We start from the raw sequence: 27,254 nt of genomic DNA, 5'->3' as shown, positions 1-27,254 counted from the left end.
TTGTTTCTTAGTGGGGTAGACCTAAGTGAAAGCTTCTGTGAGCTGGGAAAAGTCATAATTCTCATCCATTGTCATTCCAGAAGCAGACTCTGTGGTCTGGTCCAGCCCATTCTTTCATTTAGAAACCTGAAACCACACACAGTATGAAGTTAGATCATGACGTCAACCGTAAAAGCAGGCAGAGTTGCCTGGTGGCCTAGTGATTAGGATTCTGGGCTTTCACTGCCGTGGCCCGGGTTCGATCCCTGGTCGGGGAACTGAGATCCTGCAACTCGTGCAGTGTGGCCAAAAAAGAAAAACATGTGAATTGATTAACCCTAAAAGCAGGCAGATCTGAGATGAACTCTGTCCCTACCACATACTGTTTCGGCGATCTAGAAGAATGACTTAATTTTTCTGAAACTTAAAGTTCATGTTTATAAAATTGGGACTACAATGCTTACCTCGGATATGGTGGCAAAATTAAATATATTTGTGTAAAGTGGGAGGCCCTTAAGTACTCAGTATTTCATTAGTTACTTTCTCAACTTGTGGTTAAATTGTAGAGCACAGTATAATCTTAGAATTTGTATATATTATATAAATTATATCTATATTTGTATACATATTAATTGAAAGTATTTGCCATACTTGAACCTGAAGAGTGGTAAAGTTTAGATAACTGCTACCAGTTCTTCTACTTTATTTCAAATTCTGTCTCTTTTTTTCACAAATCATTATTTTAATGTTTGTTGCTTTGTTTCTAAAAGTTACTAAAAGAGAAAGAAAGAATACAGAAAGAACATTTATTTTTATTTTCTAATATTAGATTACCTTGACCACAGATTTTAAAACTATGAGTTCTGAGTTTTATTTATTTTCACACTTTCCAAAAATACTTTTTCTATTGTGATGTGAAACAAACAAAAAAATCCACCAAAAATTATCTCTTCCTGTAATCAGGTAAATAAAATAGTCCTCCGACTGACGTATAAAAACAGACTAAAATATGAATAGGACTGTTCTTCAAATCTGGGTCTTCAGAAGCTGACTGAGGTCAGTTTCCCTGGGAAAGAGACTCTGAGATGGAGATTTGTGTGTAGTAACTGTTGGCGAGTCTTATGGGGCTCAGTCCCTGTGGGGAGGGTGGAGGAAATAGGATTGACTGAGGGAGAAGCTGCAGTGTGGCGCAGTCCTTCAGGCAGCTCTGGAGCTGGGAAGGCCCATCATGAGGCAAGGGAGCCAGGCAGGATAGCTCCACGTGGTCCAGTCCTCAGCTGTGAACTGTACCAGGAAGGAAGGTCGAGTGGCTCTTTTTAGCTGAGGGCAGTTCCCAGGGAGGATTTAGCTGAGAGCTGGGGAGTGGGAGGAGACCTGAGGGGTGACTGAGTTGCTCTCGACAGCATTCGCTTAAATCAAACTATATTCACGGGCTTCCCTGGTGGCGCAGTGGTTGAGAGTGTGTTTGCCGATGCAGGGGATACGGGTACGTGCCCTGGTCCGGGAGGATCCCACATGCCGCGGAGCGGCTGGGCCCGTGAGCCATGGCCGCTGAGCCTGCGCGTCCTGAGCCTGTGCTCCGCAACGGGAGAGGCCACAACAGTGAGAAGCCCGCGTACCGCAAAAAAAAAAAAAAAAAAAAAAAAAAAAAATATATATATATATATATATATATTCACACTTTCTTCAACTCCTGTTTTAGATGTGTATTGCAGACTAATGGCTGCTGAGTAGTTAGCAGCAACCACCAGAGTCCAGACAGGTAACTCTCAAAATCATCTAGAAGAAAAAAAATGAAAACAGAATAAAATCCTCATTTGTTTGGAAACAGCCTTTTGTGAGCAACATAATTGTTTAACATGCCAAATATCTTTAAAAGCAACAACCACAACCCAGAACACTTTTCCCAAAGATACATGGTCCTCTTACTAGCCTGTTAATTTTATTCGTGTATCTCCTGAACATTCAATATTAGGGTTACATTACTCCCCACCTCCTAACGCCCCAGGAGAGAAGCACAGATTTGGTATATGTGGCTACAAGTCCTGGGACTATTCATGCAGAATCTCTGACAGTCAAAAGGCATGAGACTTTAGTGACTGCTGGGGTGTTCCCAGGTCCATGAGAGATGACCTTAGGCTAAGCTCTACTGGGGGAATTTATCACTTTCTTGAATCCACACTAAAAAAGAAAAGCAATGGATGAGAGTGGGGAGACAATTGTGGAAGATGAGAGGGAGAGCTCTTTACAATGGAAAAAGACAGAGAACTGCGACAAAGACTAATCCCTCCCCCAATATTTATTTGCCCTTTTTCCCCTTACAGAAGTAGAACTGCTGAATTTTAAGTCTGCAAATGACCACCACTTCACATTTCACTCCTTCCTGCATTGGCTGCAATAATGGGATTAGTTTTGTAATGAGAAGTGAGTGAAAATGTTTTGTACAATTTATAGAAAGTGTCCTTAAATAGAGTCTATGTGTGTTCTTCCTACCCCTTCCTTCCTCCTGTTGGACCATTCAGACAAGGGCAGTACACTTTAGGAACCATGAGCAACAAAGTAGAGGAAGCCTGGTTATCTGGACAAGTTCACAGAGCATTGCCCCGAACCACCTACCTCCAGACTCTTAGGTAAAAAAGAAATTAATTTCTCTCTCGTTAAGCTGCTGTTATTTATATGCAGCCAAATATGTATTCTAAATCAATACAAGAAAAATACTCAAAAAGCTCTCCTTTTGAGACTTCCTTCGTGGTGCAGTGGTTAAGAATCGCCTGCCACTGCAGGGGACATGGGTTCAAGCCCTGGTCCAGGAAGATCCCACATGCTGCGGATCAACTAAGCCCGTGCGCCACAACTACTGAGCCTACGTGCCACAGCTACTGAAGCCCGTGCACCTAGAGCCGGTGCTCTGCAACAAGAGAAGCCACTGCAATGAGTAGCCCCCGCTCACCGCAACTAGAGAAAGCCTGTGCACGGCAATGAAGACCCAACGCAGCCAAAAATAAATAAATAAATAAATTTATTAAAGAAAAAAAGCTCTCATTTTTCAGAATCTTTTAGAGCAGTGAAAGTTTAATAACTACACTTTTATTTATTTAAACTCTAAAAGATTCATAGATAATAAGATATTTGCTCAACAAATTTGAAACTACTGTGTGCCAGGCACTGTTCTAGACACTGATGATACAACTGTGAATGGAATATGCAAATTCTGCTTTCATGAGCTTACATTGTAGTGGTGGGAGGCATTCAATCAACAGATAGACACGAAACATGGCAGGAGGTGGTAGTGTGACCACCAAGAAGTATAAGAGAGTTAAGGAGTGTCAGGGAATGCTTTCCTAACAAGATTATATTTGAGCACAGATCTGAAAGAAGTAGTAAAATTTAAAACACTTGGTTATCTGGGAAAAGAACATTCCAGAAAGAAATACCAACAAATATTAAGAGAGAAGTGGGAGCAAGGTTGACATGTTTGAAGAATAGCAAGGCTTTATGGTTGGAGCTGAAGAAGCAAGGGGAAGAATGTGGGAGATCCAAGAGTTTAGATGGTAAGGACCTAGATTTTCTCCTGAATGGCATGATTAGAGGCTTTTGAGCAGGAGGAATGAAGTGATCTGAGTTATTATTATTATTATTATTATTATTATATTTTGTGTTACACGGGCCTCTCACTGTTGTGGCCTCTCCCTTTGCGGAGCACAGGTTCCGGACGCACAGAGGCCATGGATCACGGGCCCAGCTGCTCCACGGCACATGGGATCTTCCCGGACCGGGACATGAACCCGTGTTCCCTGCATCGGCAGGCGGACTCTCAACCACTGCGCCACCAGGGAAGCCCACCCTGAGTTATATTTTAAAAGCATCCCTGTGGAAGATAGAGGGGCCAGGTGGGAGCAGAAAGAGTAGGTGAAAGTTGATGGTGGCGTGGAGCAGGGTGATAGTTATGGAGAAGTGGTCAGATCCTGGATATATTTTGAGGGTAGAGCAGATACGATCTGCTGATGAATGTGTGGGGTGAGAGAATAAAGACTCAGGACCTACTCTATGATTTGGCCTGATAGATGCTGTCTTGATTTGAAAAAACCTGCTATAAATTCCCTTTGGGGGTAGAGACTTGGGGGAAGTGAAGGCTTTGTGGTACTTCTCTAGACGTTCATTATAGTGGTAACTAGACTCACTGTGACCCTGCATGTGCTAAACATACACGTCTTACTTCATTTTACTCTCAAACAATCCTGTGGAATGTCTATTACCATCCTCGTTTTACGGATGAGGACATAGTTTTAAGTGGGTTGCATAACTTGTCCAAGGTCACACAACTAGTGAGTGGCAGAGTCAAAATTCAAACCCACCTCTGCCTACTCCAAACGTGGGTTCCCACCCACTCTGTTACACAGACTTCAGTGTTCCTACTCTTCCGTCCGTTAGAGTAGGGCAGACAAACTAATCCCCACAGGCCAAATCTGGCCCTTCACCTGTTTTCGTCCAGCTCGTAAGCTAAGACTCTTTTTGGAAAAAAAAATCAAAAGAAAAATATTTCATGACTGTTGAAAGTTATATGAAATTCAAGTTCAGTGTCCATAAATACAGTTTTGTTGGAACAGAGTCATGCCCATCCACTTACCTAGTGTCTATGGCTATTTTCAGGCTACAGTGACAGAGTTGAATAGTTGCAACAGAGACCATTTGGCCCACAAAGCCTAAAATATTTACACTCTGTCCCCTTATAGAAGAAGTTCGCCAACCTCTGGTTTAGAGAGGGATCTCTGTCCTAACGTTTATGAAATGCCAGACTTGTGAAACATTTCTATTGTAGTTAATTTCTCTAGTGTCAGAGAGGGTACCCCTCTGTGGAAGAGAGTTTGTTCAGCCAGTTAAAGATTAATTACTCATGTAGTTTTGTTCTACATTGAAAGCACAATACACAGTGGAAGTGAACCCAGAGTCAGAACAATGGCAATAACCTTGACGGCTCCCTCTCTTGATCTCTCTCTCTCTCTTCTCTCTCTCCTCTCTTTCTCAAATAACGGTTAAATACCACTTAAATAATCTGTACCTTTCAGGACATTGAGAATACCTGTTATTTTTAAATTATTAGAGAATTTACCTTTAGGACTTCCTTTTGAAATTTTTAAGTTCCCAAATTTCTAGCTTTGAAACTATGTCACACACTGGGATATAGACCCAATCAAGTTTCCTTCTACTGAATGCCACGCGTGAATAATCATGATAACATTGATCAAGGGGCAGTATTCTATAGACCAACAGTCACTTTATTTCCACCAGAAAAGAAGTATGTGAGGTCTACAAATATGGCTCTCCCAGCAGAACGCTTTGTAATGATCTAGTGGGGAGGGAAATAATACAGAAAACAAGATAAGAGCTCCATATGAAGGAGAGTGTTCCATCTCTGTGCCAAGAACAGAAAAGCTCTCAGTCACAGTTTTTATCTGCGAATCTAGAAGCAGCTGATGTTGTGAAGTTCAGCGTGTTTGTGTGTTGCTCTCACTGCTGCTGGCTTTCTCTTCCAATAGAAATCTATCTTATCTGAATTGAGCTGAAAACAGCTTGTTTTCATCCATGTCATTTTTGGCTCGGAGAGAGTTGTGAAATCCCATCCTTGGAGTAGACTTGAAAAGAGACCCACCTGAATTGCGTTTGTATGTGAGTGGTAATGCTACACAGTCCTCAGAGAGCGAGAATGGATTCTCTCCTGTTTGGTCATGCCCAGTTGCCTCCTGTCATGCTCAACTATATCTTACATATAAATTTCTCTGTACTGTAGGTATTATCTATATTTACTACTTCTGGTAATACGTAATTTCTTTGGGACCAAACTTTTGTTTAAAAATAACAGGACTGGGACTTCCCTGGTGGCCCAGTGGGTAAGACTCCACGCTCCCAATGCAGGGGGGCCTGGGTTCGATCCCTGGTTGGGGAACAAGATCCCACATGTATGCCGCAACTAAGAAGTCCTCATGCCATAACTGAAGATCCCCCATGCCACACCTAGAGATGCTACAACATGCCTGCATACTGCAACTAAGACCCGGTGCAGCCAAGATAAATAAATAAATATTTTAAAAAAAGAAATAGGACCAGTCTTGGTGCAGGGGGAGGGTGGGGGTTGATATTATATGATTCTATTTATATAGCATTCTCTTTTTTGACAGCATTATTGATATATAAATCACATGCCATATAATTCACTCACTTAAAATGTACAATTCACTGGTTCCTAGTATATACAGAGTTGCACAACCACCACCATGTTCATTCTTAGAACATTTTCATTACCCCAAAAAGAAACCCTGTACCTTTTAGCCATCACCAACCATTCTCCCCCATCCCACCCAGCCCTAGACAACCACTAATCTACTTTCTGTCTCTATATATTTGTCTATTCTGGACATTTCCTATAAATGGAATCATCCAGAATGTGATCCTTTGTGGTTGGCATGTCTTCAAGGTACATCCATGTTGTGGTGTCAATACTTTCTTTTCCTTACTGAATGATATTTCATTGTATGATATATCCTATGATACTTTTTAAATGACAAAAATTATAGACATGAAGAATACATTGGTGGTTTCCAGGTGTTAGGACTGGCAGTTGTGAGGGCAGGGGATGTCATGACTGTGGCTATGAAAGGATAGCATGAGGCATCCTTGTGATGGAACTGTTAGGTATCATGACTGTGGTGTTGGTCACACAAATCTACACATGTGACAAAATTGTATAGAATTAAATACACACACACACACACACACGAGTACATATAAATGGTAAAATCTGAAGAAGATCAGTGAATTGTAGCAGTATCATTTTCTTGCATAGGATATTGTACTCTAGTAATGCAAGGTGTTATCTTTGGGAGAAACTGGATGAAAGGTATATAGGATCTTTGTATTATTCCCTACAACTGTATGTGACTCCAAAATGATCTCAAAATAAAATTCAAAAATAATAAAAATAGGAACATACCTTTCAAGAATGGCAGAGTAAGGACCTCTGAAAATTCACTCCTCTATAAAAGCAAAAAGAACACTAGCAAAAATGGTCAAAATCAACATTTTCAGAACTCTGGAAATTAACCAAATGCTTGTAACAATTTGAGGAGTGTTTATTCAAGAAAAGCACTGAATCACGGTAAAAACAGTGAGCTTTGTGGCATTTTAACCTGCCCTGTTCTCATCCTCCTCTCCCCAGCTCCAGGGTAGCCTTAAAAACAAACAAACTGGGCTTCCCTGGTGGTGTAGTGGTTGGGAGTCCACATGCCAATGCAGGGGACACGGGTTCGAGCCCTGGTCCGGGAGGATCCCGCATGCCGCGGAGCAACTAGGCCCGTGCACCACAACTACTGAGCCTGTGCTCTAGAGCCTGTGAGCCACAACTACTGAGCCTGTGTGCCACAACTACTGAAACCCATGTGCGTAGAGCCCATGCTCTGCAACAAGAGAAGCCACCACAATGAGAAGCCCATGCACTGCAATGAAGAGGAACTGCCTCTCTCCACAACTAGAGAGAGCCCGCACACAGCAACAAAGACCCAACACAGCCAAAAATAAATAAATTAATTAATTAAAAACAAACAAACAAAAACAAACAAACCTGCAGTCGTGGTGAAAACCAATAGCAGCCACTGGAAGGGATAGAATGTTGGAGCTTCCCCAAAGCCCCATTGCCAAATAGCTGTCTTTATGTGACCTGTCTGGCAGTTCCCTGGAAAATCCCACTCACAAGGCTTGTCTTTATCTGACCTGACTCAGAGCTCACACATTATGAACAGCATTTCCCCCAGGGGTATTTGTAGAAAACAACCAATAACAATTGTTTAACATCACTGCTGCCTGAGGTGGTAGTAACAGTTGCAACAACAAACAAGTTCACCAACAAACTTAAAAGGGAAAGCTGGGGCATAAGTTGTCAATAATAGGCTTTGAGAAGCTCTGACATATTCCTGGGAATCTAGAAAGCCACACTCATGTGTAGGGCTGTGTGCATGCCCAGGAAAGACCTGAGAAGGCTCTAAACTCTCACCTCTGGTTAACCATGAGGCTCTGTGCAAGCAGGAAGTGAAGGCTAAGGCAGAGTTGTAAACAGCCTACCGGAGTGTTGAAGGCATGTCCCAACATGCATGCAAAGGCTGGCAGGCTTATTTGTTCCAAGAACTTAAGGAAATGTATATACAATTGTTAACCACCCAGTAAGAAAACCAAATAGAGACTTCAGTGTCCATACATGAAAAAGAATACAGACTTTACAGAACTAATTCAGGAAATTCACTGAAAAACCAATAGCAGCAGCAAAACAAACAGCGACAACAACCAACCCCTGGGGAGTGGAGGGAAATTTGATTTCCAGATTTGTTACATTATATGATTTAAAACTTCCCATTTTCAGCAAAAAATTATGAGATATGCAAAGAAACAAGAAAGTATGGCCCATACATGGGATAAAATTAGCAGTCAGTAGAAACTGGCCCTGAGGAAACTCAGGTGCTTGACTAACTAGAAAAAGCCTTTAAATCATCTATTTTTAAACATACTCAAAGAACTAAGGGAAATTATGTCTAAAAAACGTAAGGAAAGTGTGAGAATGATGGCTCACTACATAAAGAATATCAATAAAGAAACAGAAATTATAAACAAGAACCAAAGGAAGATTCTAGAGTTGAAGAGTATAATAACTGAAATGAAAATTCACTTCAGGGGCTCAACAGAAGATTTAGGCTGACAGAGATTCTGTGGGCTTGAAGACAAATCAATTCATTTGATCTAGTTTGAGGAACAGAAAGAAGAAAGAAGAAAAACATAAAGACCTGTGGGACACCATTAAGTATATCTGAAAGAAAACACTGTCAACCAAGAATTCTTTATCCAGCAACACTGACCTTCAAAAACAAAAGAGCAATGAAGATATTCTCAGGTACTTACACATTGAGAGAATGTTCACAGAAGCATTATTCATAATACCAACAAGTAGAAATAATCCAAATGTATCAAATGATGAATGAATAAACAAAAAGTGGCATATTCATACGATGGAATATTACTCAAGCATCAAAAGGAATATGCTTGGTATGCTACAGCATGGATGAATTTTGAGAATATCCTAAGTGAAAGAGCCACTCACAAAGGACCACATATTGTATGATTTCATTTATATGAAATTTTTAGAATAGTCAGATGTATAGAGATCAAAAGTAGATTAGTGGTTGCCTACGGCGGCAGGGTTGGGAAAAATAGGGCGTGATAGCTATATGAAAGAGGATTTTTTTTCAGAGAGTGATGGAAATGTCCTGAAATTGATTGTGACAATGGTTGCACAACTCTGTGAATGTACTAAATATTACTGAATTGTATGCTTTAAATGGATGAATTGTATGGTATGTGAATTATATTTCATTAAAGCTGTTACCAAAAAGGGTGGGGGAGGAGTAAAACAATAAAACTCTTAGAAGAAAACATAGGCATAAATGTGAATGACCTTGGATTAAGCAATTGTTTCTTAGGTATGACACCAGAAGCAGAGCAACAGAGGAAAAGAAAAGATAAATTATACTTTGTCATAACTAAAAACTTTTGTGCTTCAAAGGGCACCATCAAGAAAGTGAAAAGACAACCCACAGAATGAAGAAAATATTTGTAAATCATATATCAGATAAGGAAACATATAAAGGATCCAGAATTATGAAAGAACTTTTACAACTCAATAAAAAAAAGACAGGGCTTCCCTGGTGGCACAGTGGTTGAGAGTCCGCCTGCCAATGCAGGGGACACGGGTTCGTGCCCCGGTCCGGGAAGATCCCACATGCCACAGAGCGGCTGGGCCCGTGAGCCATGGCCGCTGAGCCTGCGCGTCCAGAACCTGTGCTCCGCGACGGGAGAGGCCGCAACAGTGAGAGGCCCGCGTACCACAAAAAAAAAAAAAAAGAAGAAAAGACAATTAACTCTATTAAAAATGGGCAAAAAATTTGAATATACATTTTTCCAAAGAAGATATGCAAATAGCCAGTAAAACACATGAAAAGATGCTCAACATCATCAGTCATTGGGGAAATGCACCCAAAACCACAAAGAGATGCTACTTCACACCCACTAGGATGGCTATACCTTTAAAGAACAGAAAACAATAAGTGTTGGTGTGGATATAGAGAAATTGAAATTCTTGTATATTACTGGTAGGAAGGTAGAGTGATACAACCACTTTGGAAAACAGTTTGTCACTTCCTCAAAAATTTAAACATAGAATTATTAAATGACTGAGACATTTCACTGCTAGTTCTGTGTTGTTTTTAAAATGTACCATGGGGCTTCCCTGGTGGCGCAGTGGTTGAGAGTCCGCCTGCCGATGCAGGGCACGTGGGTTCGTGCCCCGGTCCGGGAAGATCCCACATGCCGCGGAGCGGCTGGGCCCGTGAGCCATGGCCGCTGAGCCTGCGCGTCCGGAGCCTGTGCTCTGCAACGGGAGAGGCCACAACAGTGAGAGGCCCGCGTACCGCAAAAAAAAAAAAAAAAAAAAAAAAAGTACCATGAATCACATTTTGACCAGCCAGAATATAGGGGAATTTGCTGGTTTGCTATACCATAAGGTCCAGAGGTCACAGTGGAAGAGTTTGGAAAGACAGAAAGGGGTGGGAAGGCAGGTCAATTAGTAGAAGCACAATTCATTTAATAAAGTTTTTGTTCTTACAATTTTAGAGCTTTCAGGGAACAAAATTTAAATCAGTGTTCCCAGGAAGTTATGTGAAGAAACAGTAGTTGGCATTTGGTGGTGGGGGTGGGGAAGTCTCATGATGGTAGGAGCAGATCTTTCTGACAGGCAGCTGATCACCTTCCCCAGGAAAACATCACATCCTCAGCTGACTATATAGTCAAGTGTATCAGGAGAATAAAAAGCTGGGGTGTGTTAGGGGGAGCCCTTTACCCTCCCCCTTTACCTTTCAAAGAAGGGAGAAAATGCTCACTCAGTAAGAAAGAAAAATACGAGAGGAAATTTCTAGGTTTTTTCTGCCCCCTCATTCACTTCTTCCCAAAGTTGAGAAGTAACTTATACTTGAAGGGGTGGAGGATGTATGGTCCAGCCTCTTCTGGGCTTTTTTTTTTCTTTGATGCAGCTTGATATTAAGAGACTTACTCCCTACTCATCTTTCCCTAAACTTTCCAGGGCTGGATGAAGAAAGAGATCTACTAGGGATCCAGATAATGGCCACACCTCAGATCCTGATCTTTAAGCCTAGCAGGAAAAAAGCTGATGATTCTATTTCAGTCTATCTGATTCCAGCATCTCTTTCTCATTCAGTGGGAGCGGGTCTTCCTGACAGGCAGCTGACCCCCTTGAGCATCCTTTGCTCCCCGTGGCAGTCACATGTCCTGAAGCAGGAAGCTGAGACTGCCACTTATTCTAGAAGAGTGGTAGGGTTGTGGCACTTGATTTAAATATAAACACTGGGTTCAATTAACTGCCCATCCATTTATTCAATATACCTTTGTTGAGCACACTCCCTGTACTCATTGCTTTGTACAAGGTGATGGAGATGTGAAGGGGAATGTGGCAGATGGAGGATACTGGCCCTTACAGACCTTTCATCTCCAATGGAAAGTTCTCTGCCCTTTGGGGGCAGCATTTCACCTCTAGAGTGGAGACTGGTTTTCCCTCTCAAGCCTCATGTACCTGGGACCAGAAGGAGGGGAGAGTCCTTTTTGCCCCCCAGATGCCATCTCAGCCGTTATATCTCCCACCCTCCTTCAAAGTTCATATCATCAAACATCTTGCTGTACTGATCATTCCACCTTAGTCACTGATGACTTTAACACCCGGCTCACTCTCTTCTCTTCCACCTCTACTCCTGTTTTTATTTTTTGATGACTTCATTCAACAGGCTCATGGATAAAATCCATCCGAGACAGGGTGTATCTCTAATTTCCTGTGTGCTTTCTGTGAATTTTTTCCCTCTTTTGCTCTCTCTAGAACCCTGAAGGCTGTTTTTCTTTCCCGAAGCACACAGTGAAGAAGAAACAGACTCAGAGGGGCCTCTGCTGCAGATGTCAGACAGAAAGATTCAGACCTGGGCTGCTGGGAAAGGAAAGAGCAGGTAGGAGGATGGTTCACAGGGAAGAGGAAAGCCTTGGAGGAGCAGAGTTCTTGAAATGGGAAGGGAGAGAAGGACCCTTAGTTGAGAGAACCAGGAAGTGGAGTGGACAGGACTTGGTACTGAGCTATCCGTACTTGGGAAGGAAGCCCCCACCCACTGGGGACGTCCTGCTGCTCCCAGGCTTGTACTGCACCCTTGAGCAGAAGGTGAGGAACTTGGTCATCTTCTGTGCGGTTAGAGCCACAGAGGGAAAAATGGGACAAAAGAGCATCAGATTAGACTTTCCTAACCCCTGCACTGCACTGACACAGCCCCACTGCCACATGTTTATGCTGCGGTCTCTTAGTTCCTTGCCCTCTCACCTCTAGTGATCACTTCCTCAACGCACTTCACATGCCCACTATCACGGTGATGGTCTTGTCATCAGCCATGACCAAACCCAATCCACACCTTGCAAACCCCATGAACTTCCTGGTCCTCTCTCTCCCTCTGTTGTTCTCTGGCAAAGCCCCAGCCTGGTTAAAACCAACCCTCAGCCTGATCTGTGCCTGTCCCTGAGCAGCAGAGCGGTGCTGGAGAGAAAACGCATGGCCCCGCTGAAAAAACAGTCTCGCTGCAAATCTGTGACCACAAATCACAAAAGGATACTCAGCACTGCCCAGGGTCCTATTTTACATCCCTGGTGTGTTTGGTTTCCCAGCTCCAAAATTACTATTTTATACCTTCTTTCCCATCAAATTCCCTATGCACACCCCCTCCCCCACCTCACTTCCTCACACAAGCATGTTCTCCCTGGTGGCGCAGTGGTTAAGAACCTGCCTGCCAGTGCAGGGGACACGGGTTCGAGCCCTGGTCCAGGAAGATCCCACATGCCGCGGAGCAACTAAGCCTGTGCGCCACAACTACTGAGCCTGCGCTCTAGAGCCCACGAGCCACAACTAATGAAGCCCACATGCCGCAACTAATGAAGCCTATGCACCTAGAGCCCATGCTCCGCAACGAGAGAAGCCACCACAATGAGAAACCCGCACATCGCAATGAAGAGTAGCCCCTGCTTGCTGCAACTAGAGAAAGCCTGTGCACAGCAACGAAGACCCCACATAGCAAAAAAAAAAAAAAAAAAAGAAAAAGAAAGAAACTTATAAAAAAAAAAAAAAGCAACACCTACACACGCCTCACCCTACCACGCTCCCTGCCAACTCCTTCTCGTGGGCTCCAGATCCCACCCCTTTCTTGTTCTCAAGGACGGGCTCCTACCATTCCCCCAACTCTTCTAGACTTTTACTGCCAGCATCCAAACATGCTGTAATCTGTCCTATGAAAAAATAAAATCAAAACACCTCAAATGACCCCATAACACCTTTCAAATTCCCCTCTCATTTCTCTGCTCCCCTTCAAAGCAAAATATTTTGAAGGCAGTGATTATAATCACTAGTGTTTCCACAGTCTCTCCTCAACACACTCTATGCAGTTTCCGTCCACACCACTCCACCCAGACTGCTCTTGTCAAGGTCTCCCAGGGCCTTTGTGTTGCCAAGTCCAGCATCACGTCTCTGTCTTCATCTTACTCACCCAGTACTGGACCCAGCGAACTACTGCTGCTTCCCTCTGCCCTTTGGCAATCTGAGAAGACAATATTAGAGCTTCCATTTTCACTTATTTTTTTTCTCTAAAACAAGTAAGGAAGAAATTAAGCTTTACTAATAGGTAAAACCCATTTTTATACTGGTGCCCTCACTTGGTTGCCATAGCAGACAAATAAATATCACATGTGCCACACAGGGTGTGCTGAGGGATGCTCCACAATCAGAGGTATGCTGTAGTTTATTTGTGCACAGTTGTGTCGGCTTATGGATTACATTATCTTTAAAAAAAAAAAAAAGCTTTATTGTGGTGAAGTATACATATTGGAATGGCCAAAAAGTTCGTTCGGGCTTTTGTTAGCCGCTGACAGAAAACCTGAACGAACTTTTTGGCCAACCCGGTATCATGAAACTGACCATTTCAGCCATTTTAAAATGCACCATGTAGTGGCATTAGAAGTACATTCACATTGTTGTGCTACTGGGACTTCCCTGGTGGTCCAGTGGTTAAGACTGTGCCTCCATTGCGGGGGGCACATGATCGATCCCTGGTCAGGGAACTAAGATCCCGCATGCCGCGTGGTGTGGCCAAAAATAAATAAATAAATAAATGTAATAAATCACATTGCTGTGCTACCATCACCCCCATCCAGCTTCAGAACTTTTTCGTCTTCCCCAACTGTACCCATTAAGCAATAACTCTCCTTGTCCCCCTCCCCGCAGCCCTGGGAAACCATCATTCTAATTTCTGTCTTTCTGAATCTGACTACTCTAGGTACCTCAGAAGCAGAATCATACGTTATCTGTACTTTTGTGACTGACTTATTTCACTTAACATAATGCCTTCATAATGGATAAGCATAATGGATAAGATTCACCCATATTGTAGTATTTATCAGAATTTCAGTCCTTTTTAAGGCTGACTGATATTCCATTTCGTTATATGCATATAGCACGTTTTGTTTATCCCCTCATCTGTCAATGAATATTTGGTTTTTTCTCCGGCTTTTGGGTATAGTGAATCATGCTGCAGTGAACATGGGTATACGAATATCCATTTGAGTCCCTGCTTTCAGTTCTTTGTGGTATATACCCAGAAGTGGAATTTCTGGGTCATATGGTGATTCTAGCTTGAATTTTTTGAAGACGCACCATACTGTTTTCCATAGCATCTGCACCATTTTACTGTCCCATTAGCAATGCACAAGGGTTCCAGTGTCTTCACATCCTCACAGACAGTTATTTTCTGTTTTGTTTTATTTTGTTGGTAATAGCCATTGTAATGGGTGTGAAGGGGTATCTCACTGAGGTTTTGATTTGCATTTCCCTAATTACTATTGATATCGAGCATCTTTTCACGTACTTGTTGGCCATCTGTATATCTTTTGGGAGAAATGTCTATTCAAATCTTCTCCTCATTTTGAGGGGTTGTTTTTTTGTTCTTAAGCTGTAGGAGTTCTTTATATATTCTGGTTATTAATCCCTTATCAGATGTATGATTTTTTTCCCAGAAAATATATATCAGGTATATATTTTCTCCCAAAATGTGGATTGCCTTTTCACTCTGTTAATAGCATCCTTTGATACTCAAAAGTTTTTAAGTTTTGATGAAATCTAATTTAACTGGTTTTCCCTTTTTGCCTGTACTTTTTGCACCATATCCAAGAAATCATTGCCAAATCCACTGTCATGAAGATTTTCCCCTATGTTTTCTTCTAGGAGTTTTATGGTTTCAGGTATTATGTTTAGGTCTTTAATCCATTTTGAATTAATGGGTTTTTTTGGGGTTTTTTTTGCGGTATGTGGGCCTCTCACTGTTGTGGCCTCTCCCGTTGCGCAGCACAGGCTCTGGATGCGCAGGCTCAGCAGCCATGGCTCACGGGCCCAGCCGCTCCGCGGCATGTGGGATCCTCCCAGACCGGGGCACGAACCCGCGTCCCCTGCATCAGCAGGCAGACTCTCAACTGCTGCGCCACCAGGGAAGCCCAGAATTAATGTTTTATATGTTGTAAGATAAGAGTCCAACTTCTTTCTTTTTTTTAAATCAATGGTTGTTTAGCAGTTAGTTGTGATTTGGGGTGTGCTCATGAGAGGAGGTGAGCTTCGGGTCCCTCTACCTGCCATCTTGTCTTTCCTGCATTTCCCAACTCTCTTTTGCATGTGGATATTCAGTTTTTGCAACCCTATTTGTGAAAAGACTGTCCTTGGGTCTAGTCATCCTTGTCAAAAATCATTTGACCATATATGTGAAGGTCCATTTCTGGTCTCTGTATTCTACTCTATTCATCTATATGTCTGTCTTTATGCCAGTACCACACTGTTTTAATTGCTGTAACTTTGTAGTAAGTTTTGAAATCAGGAAAAATGAGATCTCTAACTTTGTTCTTCTTTTTCAAGATTGTTTTGGCTATTTGGAGTCCCTTGAGATTGCATACGAATTTTAGGATGGATTTGTCTATTTCTGCAAGAAAAAAGTCATTGGGATTTTGATAGGGATTGCATTGAATCTGTAGAGCAATGCAGTACTTTAGGTAGTATTGACATCTTAACAATATTAAGTTTTTCAATTCATGAAGACAGGATGTCTTTCCATTTATTAGTGTCTTTCATTTCTTTCAGCAATGTTTTGTTGTTTTCAGTGTATCTTTCACCTGCTTGGTTAAGCTTAATCCTAAATATTTTTTCTTTTTGATGCTATTGAAAGTGGAATTTTTTTCTAAATTTCCTTTTCAGATGGTTAGGTGTATAAAAACACAACTGATTTTTGTGTGATGGTTTAAAATCCTGTGACTTTCCTGAATTCATCTATTAGTTCTACCAGGTGTTTGTTGTTGTTGTTTTGTTTTGTTGTAGATTCTCAGGTTTGCACCTATCTTTGATACTTCCTCTTCTCTCTTGCTCTCTCATTCCTCTACATGCAAATAGCCACCAATTTATTTCAGTTTGTTTTGATTTCACAGTGTTTCTAATCTTTGATACTTTCCTTAGTATCATTATAATCCAGTGTGATTGAATGAATATTTCTATCCATGATATCTAGGGCAATGTGTGAAGAAATTAGTTTATAAAATAGTCCTTTTATCTCTCTCTCCCACTCAAATCTCTAGGAGTTCCATATAACAGTAGAGGCTCCAGCCTTCTCTCCCATCGTCTCAGAAGCAACACTGAGGCTATGGGCTCAGGAAGACCTAAGGTGGAAGCAGACATGCAGCTTACTAGCTGTGTGACCATAGGCATGTAATGTAGACCCTCCCTGGAAACTGGTGATGATAATAATAATAACTACCTCAAAGGGTTGTTGGGAGGTATAAACCCATTTGGGCTGCTGTAACAAAATACTGCAGATTGAGTGGCTTCCAAACAACAGGAATGTATTGCTCACAGTTCTGGAGGCTGGGAAGTCCAAGATGAAGGCACCAGCGTGGTCACATTCTGGTGAGAACACTCCTCCTGGTTCATAGCTGATACCTCCTTTCTGCGTCTTCACGTGGTAGAAGAGACTAAAGATCTCTTTTTTAAGAGCACTAACCCATTCATAAGGACTCCACCCTCAAGACTTAATCACCTCCCAAAGCGCCCCCCCCAACACTATCACACTGGGCATTATTATTCCAACGTGTGAATTTGCAGGGGTGGGAGGGAGAGGGACACAGACATTCAGACCATAGCAGGAGGCTTAAACAGGACGATGAACATAAAGCACTTTGTAAAACACCCCCTTTCTCCGACTCCCTTTCTCCAAAGACACAGATGGGATTGATCTCCTGAACCCTCTTGTCTTTATTACTCCTTTGGCACTTACCATCTACTGCCTTGTACTATTATCTTTTTATGTGTATCTGTGTTATCTTCCCCACAAAATATATAAATTCTCCAGAGGCTGAGAGTTTGTCTTTTTTTCTTTTTCCCTTCTTTTGTGCTTGTGGCATATTGTAATACAATACCTTATACATGGTAAATGCTCAGTCAATATTTGCTTTTCAATTGTTTGACATAATGAAATCCTTTATTGCCTGGTTTCCAAAGTCTTCAGAATTGATGTTTCATTTATTTCAAGTAGTTTTTTCCCCCATTTTGATTTTAAAACATCTGACAACACTTAAAAATAGCTAACAAGAAAGTAATGAAGACATCACCACTTCCTGGAAGACCATTTGAATGTATTTCAACCTATGTCTCTATCAAAAGTGGAAAAAACAAAGACAGACCAGGGTTGCCAGATAACATACCCAGTTAAATTTGAATGTCAGATAAACAACAATTAATTTTTGTTAGTATAAGTATGTCCCATGTGATATTTGTTGTTTATCTGACATTCAAATTTAATTAGGTGTCCTGTATTTTTGTTCATTAAATACGACAACCCTACCCCAAAGGCTTTAAGTTTAAAAAACAAATTGTGAGCAAGCATTATTCTCTGTTGAAATGAGACTATTCTTATGTGCTTAAAGTGTTCTTGTGTCAAAAGAATACAGTTTGAGACATCATTATGAAACAAGCTTTAACCACAACTATGACCTTACATGGAAAAGGCATGTGATGAAAAAGCTAATGAAAGATAACATTAACTGAAATATCAACACACATTGCTTTGGAATATAAATGAAAACAGTTATGTTTCCGTAAAATGCAATCCTGTACTAAATGAAAGAATTGGTTGGGCTTTAAAACCTTTTATAGTGAGTGTGTAAAATGATCATATTTGCATATCTAAGTCTTCTCAGAAATACTATTGCTCTTCATGTTGAAGACATGACTTAGAACTTACAGGACAAATCTTGAGAAAAATTAGAATTATCTGTGGCATGTCCTATTGCCACTCGGGAGAACATAAATATAAATTGTACCTGTCAGCTTTATTTATTCAAGATGTCAGTGAGAACTTTTATGTGACTGAAGAACTTTTGGACCTAGTCTTCATTTTGGTACCACATTAGAATCTGATCTGTTTTTAAAGGTCATGACTAGTTTAATATATACTGATCAAAATGACTAAGAATACCTACAGTGTCCCTGGGGAGTCAGTGTTACTTCAGACTTGTTACCCAACCACATAGTGCAACCAATGATTTGTATCAATACAGCATGTAGGTCAATTCATCACACCCTCCACCATGAACCACATGGTTCTACTAGGTAAAACATGGAACTTGTCATGCACGTAGCAGCTTACCTTGAGAGCTGGCTATTTTCCTATGGCTTGAACTCGGGCAATTCTCCAGTTTACTTGATTGTTTTAGAAGTCTGATCCATAATACAATAGATTATTACCCTCGGAGAAAGAAAGGTGTTTTTCTTTTTCAATTCAACAATATTTATTGAAAGCCTAATATGGGCTAGGCACCATGTGGAGGAATGAGCAAGAGAGACATAGTCCTGCTCTCATTGAGCTTGCATTCTAGTGAGTGGAATCACACAATAAACAAATAATGAATGAACAAGGAAGATAACTGAGAATGGTAAACGCTAGGCAGCGGATTGAATAGGGGCGTGATGTGAAAGAGAGCATCTGGGTGCCCTTTTAGGTTCGGGGATTAAGATAAGCCTACCAGAGGTGGTAGAATTTCAATGCAGGTCCAACGGAGGGAAGATGCCAGTCAGACAAAGATCTGGAAGAGTATTGGAGCAGAAGGAGGGCGAAGTCCCTAAAACGGGATGAGCCTGGTGTGCTCTGAAGGAGAACCAGTGTGCTGAGAGAGAGGATGGTACAAGGTGAGGCTGCAGGTAGACAGAGGCCAGATTATGGAGGATTTAAAAGAACGGGGATTTATTCTAAGTGTGATGGGAAGCCATGGGATTTTTCAATTAAAAAAATTAAATAAACACACAATATAATCCTTCAAAGTAAAGGTAGTATTTTAACAATGAGGAAAAAGTAAATGCTTTGAAAGAAAATTAAGCAATGGAGAAAAATATTTTTCAAGTTAACCTTAAAATTGACCTAATCATTGTATCATGAAGTATTGATTAAACCAAGATTTAAGAATTTAAGATTTAAGAAGAATATTATCACCATCTATTTTTATTGAGAGAAAGCTGGTTTAAAATGATGTGTTAATTTAGAAATCTGGTTGAACGTTTTGTGATAAATTAAAGGTCCAATTTTAATTTCAATTTATATAGACGCTTAGTTTGAATGGGTGTCATAGGTGAGAAAGATTCCTCACAAAGAGACATAGATCTAAATGCAGGAAGTGTATGCTTGGCTCTGCTACTAAGTCATAGGCTCTTTTTGCATTTCCATTCAGCAATTGTGCAAAGGTTTTTGCTAAAATTTAGCTTAGTAATTTTCCATCCTCCCTTATGTCAAATAATTATTCTTGAAAACGAACTGAAAATGAAGGGTTTTTATATTCTTAACAAAGGGACTTTAAATCCACTGAAAAGCTACATTTGGAAGATTTAAAACAAGTTCTTAAGAGTCCAGGTAGGAGAATTTTTATTAGTGACACATATCATTTTTGGCAAAAGAAAAAAATCATATTCACCTAATGATGAATTTCCAAACACCCATTTCCCTACTTTCTCTATAGTATGAGATTCTTTCTCAGTCATTTTTAGAATATTGTCTTTACCTTTAAGAGATTCTATGTGGTTTAAAGCTTTTTAGAAAATTGTAGATAGCGAGCTACTGACAACCATTTGCCATTACAAAAGGAGCTCAGAAAACGTGGCCCAAGGCAAGGAGCTTTCTGGGTGCACCTGTAGGAGGCTGGCTGAAGCAGCGTGGGAATGGTCACTGGCCCGAGGTTAGTTTACACATGAGGCAGAGCGGACTTGAACAGATGCACCAAGTTATCTAACACAGGCTGTCAAGGTTCAGAATGGAAAGGTTAGCCTTCTCCGGCCTGCTGCCAGTGGCTGGGCAACAGCTTGAGGACACACTAGAAAGAAGGATTCCGTCAATTCACACTACAACAAATAGAAAAAAAAGCAAATTGACAACAGAAAAAAACCCGCCCTTTGTCTCTCCATTTCCCTTTATCACTAATATATAAGTGGTGGGTCATAGAATGTTCTTTAGTGTGTGCCTCTAAATAAACCCTTAATGCTGACCTTTTGCAACTTCTCTTTCTCCTTAAGTTTGTAGTCCATATTTGTTTCAACATGATTTCATCTGGACAAAAATGTTCTGTAGGTGAACATACATACGGTGGTATCTGGCCCAATTCTGCACCCCCTGGAGACAGCCCTGGTGCCAGGGGGAGGGAGAGGAGGAGGGGCGGTGGCGGCATGGGGGGCTGTGGCTGACAATGGAGATGCTGACCAGGCCCCGGGGAGCAGTAGAAGGAAAGAACAGTAGCAGAAGTTACCAGATCACTGTGTGTCCATTCTACTTCAGGCCTGATTTGAAATAGCGGTATCCTTATAATCGATTCAGGGAAATCGATTCAGGAAGAGGGGAAAGAAAATAAGCCAAGGAATAAAATGTGGTTGTTTGCCTACACCACAGATACCTTGATTTAAAAACTCTCAGTTTCACTTCCGTTACTGGACCATTCATCGACGTACAAGTCAGAAATAATCAAATCTCCTGAAACTTCAGGATCCGGGACTTAACACGTGTTACACCAAATTTTTCACCTCTGAACAGTAATTTACTGTACAGATAATTCTGTTTATTGTCTATTCATGACTCTAGTACTTTCTTAGTAAATTCAGCGATACCCAGGTCTCAAAAGAGGTAACTGGTGAATTGATGTGCTTATCAGTTATTTATATCATTTCTCAATTATAAAATTAACAAATGACAAAGCATTAATTGAGTCAATGAACCCAATTTTAGAAGGAGGTAAAGACCTGAGTACATCACTTAATCACATTAAGTTAACAAAAAAGCAGAGCTGAAATACATGCTTAGGAAACCATTTGTCAAAAAATACCATGAGCTAAAAGCCATTTAAAGACCAGCATAGACAAAGGCTAAATTAATATTTCAAAAGTTCAAATTATGTTTTTCCTCCTCTTGTGCAAACATACAAAAGGAAAGGGAAAAGGGAGGTGGAAAATTTCTTTTTAAGCATCTAAAATGATAGTGAATGAAAGGGCACCTGGTTAATGGTAACTTGTACTATTTTATAAACACGATTCTTCCTTAAATTTAAAGGTTTCGGTTAGGATCTGTATCTCTTAATTTGAAGCTATTGAAATTCTAACAACAAAAACTGTGTTCACACGAGGTAACTCCTTTAGAATGTCAAAAATAATCTTTGCCTGTAAAAATGTTCTTTGCCCCCTGGTGGTGAAAATATTATTATTTAATTTTTTAAAAGTTAAAAGACTTTCATTATGGAGTCTTGGCACTAAAAATCCTTCCATGGTTGCAAAAAATAAGAGAGGATTATATATTGAAGTGGGAGAAATGAAGCTAGGCCATAGGTGTGGTAAAGGAATTTAAATTTCTCCTATCTTACCATTTAGAATTGTTGATTGCTAATTCAGTATTATTTCAAAACGCCACCTCCTTTTAATAAATTTAATAGTAAGCATTTATGAGGCATGGAATTTCTATGCATAATCTAATGCCTTAGCTGTGCAGCGTGTTGACCGAGGTGATCAGCAACTTTGCACTGTTTCCTTTGTGTTTCAGTTTGGCATCACAAACAACATTAGAGCTCAAGGGCACAATGCCAAAGCCAGCCTGTTGAGCCTGGAAGAATATGAAGAGGCCTGTTCAAATTTTCTTTTGCAGACTAATTGGAGCTTTTGTGTATGAGGGAAGTACAACGATTGCTGTACTCAGTCTGAATGGAGGAGTCGGGAGAGACTATCCTTGTTGGTTGGTTAAAGGTAAAAGGGGAAAAGCTAATTTTCAAATTTAAAAAGTCAGTGAGTTGATGGAAACCTTTGAAAAATGAAGGATAATCTTGGGATTGTGTAAGATGTTAGGAGAAGGAAATTTTTACATGGATTCTACTGAGGCACGTTAAAGTCTATGTAAAGCAGAAGACATTATCTGAAAAGACAGAGCTACTTCAGGGTAAGACAATCACCAATGAGTCTTTAATGACTTAATGGTGAATGTATTTTCCTTTCCTCTTGTTCATGTGTGTCACGTGCTTTTAATTAGGTATTTATTAAAGCCGAATTTGGCAGGAAAATCATGAATAATATGTTTTATGGAGTTGGAACAAAAAAAAGTAAACTGACTTTGAGAACCAGTCATTATTTTGTAAAGGTGGTCTTGTCTGCCACCATCTTGGGCAGACAAGTGATTGGACAAATTTCCGGTGAAGTGGGCATTTGCAGCCTAAGTTTAATAACAAATGACTTTAAACACAAAATCTAAACATTTAAGAATAGATAAGCTTTATTTATGGAGCCCTTAATACAAAGTAGATAGAGACCTTCCATAACATAATGGTAACATTTAAATAGCAATTACTATATACCAGGCTCTAATTATCTCACTTAGCTCCTACAACAATTTTGGTAGTATTTTATGGTCTTGGTAGTATTATTATCCAAATTTTATAGATGAGGTAACTGAAACACAGGGATCACCCAGCTAGTAAGTAATAGAGCCAGAATTCATACAGAATCATCTGGCTCTAGAATCTGTATTCTTTTGCACTATGAGATTAATTGAGTAAACAGTACATTATCCAGAGAAGTAAAAGCCATAGTGTCAACAAGATAGAAGTATTTATTTATGAGGCCCTTCAAAAGATTAAAATTCAGTACTGCAATAAAAAAGGGATTATTTTTCAAGAAGGTGCTTCCCCAAAACAATATTTTTCTAACCTTTGTCAACTCAATATGTTTGTGAATGATGTTTGCATAAATGAATTACAAGATAATGTTCCATTAGAGAACAATGATATCTTAGAACTTTAAGTCCATATATTTGAGAAACAGCCAAAAAGGGGCAAAAGAGAAAATTTCAGAATAATATTCCATTGTATGGATATACCACATTTTGTTTATTCATTCATCAGTTGGTAGGCATTTAGGTTGTTTCCAACTCTGGTTAGTATGAATAATGTTGCTATGATCACTTGTATACAAGTTTTATGTTTTTACTTTTCTTGTGTATATACCTAAGAGTGGAATTCCTGGGTCATATAGTAACTCTATCTTTCGTTTTGTTTTATTGTTTTTTTTTGTTTTTTTATCTTTCGTTTTTTGAGGAACTGCCAGACGGTTTTCCCAAGGCGCTGCATCATTTCACATTCCCACCAGCAATAAATGAGGGTTCCACTTTCTCCACATCTTTACTAACCTCTTTTTTGTCTGTCTTTTAAATTACTGCCATTGGAACGGATGTAAAGTGGTATCTCTCTGTAGTTTTGATTTACATTTTCCTAATGACTAATGATGTTGAGAAGCTTCCATATACTTATGGGCCTTTTGTATATATCTTCTTTGGAGAAATCCATTGCCCATTCCAAAAAAATGTTGAGTTGCCAGAATTCTTTACATATTCTAGATGTAAGTCTCTTATCAAGTATATGATTTCCAAATATTTTTCCCCCGTTATCTTGGTTGTCTTTTCACTTTCTTGATGGTATTGTTTGTGACACAAAAGTTTTAAATTTCTGTGTAGTTCAATTTATTTATTTTTTCCTCTGTCACATGCTTTTGGTGTCATATCTAAGGGACCACTGGCTAACCCAAGGTCACTAAAATTTACTCTTATTTTTTTAAATAAGAGTTTTATAGTTTTAGCTTTTACCTTTAGGTCTATCACCTATTTTGAGTTAATTTTTTTTTTCATCTTTGGTTTCATGTCTTTCATTGGTTTTGTAAAATTCTTGGCCATTGTTTCTATAATTATTGCTTCTGCTTCTCTCTCATTTTATTCTCTCTCTCTCCTCTTTTTCTAGGACCCCAGTTATATATGTGCTAGATTTATTCACTGTGTCCCACATGCATTTTTTTAAACATCTTTATTGGAGTATAATTGCTTTACAATGGTGTGTTAGTTTCTGCTTTATAACAAAGTGAATCAGCTATACGTATACATATATCCCCATATCTCCTCCCTCTTGCGTCTCCCTCCCACCCTCCCTATCTCACCCCTCTAGGTGGTCACAAAGCACTGAGCTGATCTCCCTGTGCTACCACATGCATTTAAAGCTCTGTTCTCTTACCATTCTTTTTTCTCTCTGCTTCAGTTTGGGTATTTTTTCTTGACCTATCCTCAAATTCACTAATCCTCTCTTCTGCTGTGTTCAGTCTGCTGTTAAACTCATCCACTGAGTTCTTGATTTCAGATATTACATTTTTAAATTTGAGATTTTCCATTGATTCAATTCTCTGTTGAAATTCTGCATCTTCTAATCCATTTTGTCCACTTTTTCTTTTATTTTATTTTATAAACTATTGCTCTACTTTACAATAGTTATTTTAAAGTTCTTGCCTGGACTCCAATAGCTGGCTTATCTGTGGGTCTTCTATTATCTATTTTTTTCTCTTGACTATTGGTAAAATTTTCCTGTTTTTCTCACATCTCATAATTTTTTTTATTATGTACCAGAGTTTTATATTAAAAACAATAGACAATAGGATTGATGTTATTTTCCCCTAGAGATGAAAATAGACAAATAGGGTGAGGATCAGGGATGGAGCTGGGTAGGGATTGGGTTGGAGTTTTAGTAAGGTTCATTCGACTTCTGGTTTCTCTGTTTCTTAGGTGTGATTCCTCTGGGCTTTTGATAGAGAGCCTGCAAGGTTTCTATCTCCTCAACCCAGCAGATTCACTTCTGCTTTTCAGAGTTTTAAACTTAAATCTTTATCCTCTTATTCATATAACTTCAGAAATATTGCAAATGTCTTGAGGGAGAAGACTGCCTGTGTATTTAAGCAGGCTCCTCTTTTTCGGTAGAGTTCATTTTGTATGCACTGGTAGAATGTGGGGAGATTTTACTCTTCCTATCCTTCAGTCTTTCGGCCTCCTGCATGACCCCAGAATTCAGCAAATATTCTGTGGGAAAGCTAGCTGTAAGTCTGGGCCTCCTCTCTACGTTTCCAATCCATTACACAACTCACAAGACTGTTAAACATTTCACTGGCTTCTCTCTTCCTGTGTACATTGCCTCTGCCCAGGCTAAGCGTCATCAGTCCATGCCCAGAATCATTAAATGTCACCAGATAAAGAAAACAGCTGTTCATTGTGAGCTCACTTAGTCCTGGCTTCAGCAAAAGAAGATTTACTCAACTGCATTGTCCTCTGGGGGATGAGACTGAACACGTGAAGATGCCAGATTAGAAGTCTAAATGTAAATAGTACTGTGGTCTTTGCAGAGACCTAGACCAGAACAAGCAAGGACATCACTTCAGAGTGGACTAGTGTTATTGGAACTGGTAGGAAGAAGCCTCCAGAGCAATACCTTATAGCAGTGAGAAGCAATAGCAGTGCTGTATTGAATAGACTTCAGTTCTGCTTTTCAGCTTGACCTTGGGAAGAGAACTATGGAGGAAGTCCTTGGGGTTCTTGGACAACATAAGAATAGAGCTCAAGAGGGAAATACCAGATCACTAAAATATCAGTGGCAATATGGCACCAGTTTCAAATGTTATACTGCACTTAATTTAATGGTCAAATTAGGAGAAAAGATGAATGTTGGGATATCATGTAAAAGTAGTTCTTAAGATTATTGCTCTCATTTTATTTTGATGTTTTAATCATTGAATAAACAGTAAGCTAACGTAGATGTGGTAAAAATGCCTCTCACTTTAAGAAAACTGATATATCAAAAAATCAAACTAAAAAACTGTAGGGGGAGGCATGGAGGTGGGGAGGTGTTCACAGGATTCCATTCAACTAATTGAATGCTAGCATGTGCTATGCATTGTGCTTGGAACTGGGAATACACAGAAAAGGTGATACCCTTTGCTATGGACTGAATGTTTGTGTCCTCCCCAAATTCATATTTTGAAGCCCTCATTCCCAATGTGATGGTGTTTGGAGGTGTAGCCTTTGGGAGATAATTAGGTTTAAATGAGTTCATGATGGTGGAGCCCACCTTGTGGGATTAGTGCCCTTGTAAGAGGAAATGCTAGATCTCTCTCCCCCTCCCCCACACTCCCACCATGTGAAGGTACAGCAAGAAAGCAGCCCTCTGCAACCTGGAAGAGGGCTCTCACCAGAACTCGACCATGCTGACCTTTCCGAACCATTACAGACTTCCCAGCCTCCAGAATTGTGAGAAATAAATGTCTGTTGTTTAAGCCACCCAGTCTATGGTATTTTGTTACAGCAGCCCTTGCTGACTGAGATACCCCTGCTCTTGTATCTTTGAAAGTTAAGCCTCATGATGAATTTAAAATGGGATTAATTCAAGCATGTATATTATTTTTAAGCAAGATATACTTGCATTCATTTAACTATTTTAAAAAATATATATATTTTTAACTCTGCAGTAATGGAATGATTTCTTCAGTAAGATTTACTTCCTGGATCCAGGTATTGTTTTTCTAACCTTTGACAAACATAATATATTTTTACTATGAGAGCTTTATCATTATCCTGTTGAGCTTAATTCAGCTGTCTGGATCCAAGATGGGAAAAGCATGAGATCAAACTCTCAAAACTGGTCAAGCAAAAGCTAAGAAGAAAATACGGTTCACACAAGAGAAAGCAATAGCG

The 27,254-nt window shown here is 40.1% G+C and overlaps 1 protein-coding gene across 2 annotated transcripts in view; it reads left to right on the top strand.

The window, feature by feature from the left end:
* DNAJC1 (DnaJ heat shock protein family (Hsp40) member C1) overlaps window positions 1–27,254 on the top strand; it is a 366,483-nt gene that overhangs the window by 129,849 nt on the left and 209,380 nt on the right. Inside the window, exon 1 of one of the 2 annotated variants that reach the window (XM_060161493.1) lies at window positions 22,404–22,453. The exons of the other annotated variant lie outside the window; for it this stretch is intronic. Coding sequence (XP_060017476.1) covers window positions 22,412–22,453 — 42 coding nt within the window. The 5' untranslated portion in view covers window positions 22,404–22,411. Of the gene's footprint in view, window positions 1–22,403; window positions 22,454–27,254 lie in introns of those variants that run through there. 2 annotated transcript variants of the gene reach the window in all.

This window comes from Lagenorhynchus albirostris, chromosome 1, assembly GCF_949774975.1.
Source record: "Lagenorhynchus albirostris chromosome 1, mLagAlb1.1, whole genome shotgun sequence".
In the NCBI taxonomy this organism is placed as follows: Eukaryota; Metazoa; Chordata; class Mammalia; order Artiodactyla; family Delphinidae; genus Lagenorhynchus; species Lagenorhynchus albirostris.
The sequence above is the reverse complement of the archived record's forward strand: the minus strand, read 5'-3'. Positions and strand labels throughout refer to the sequence as shown.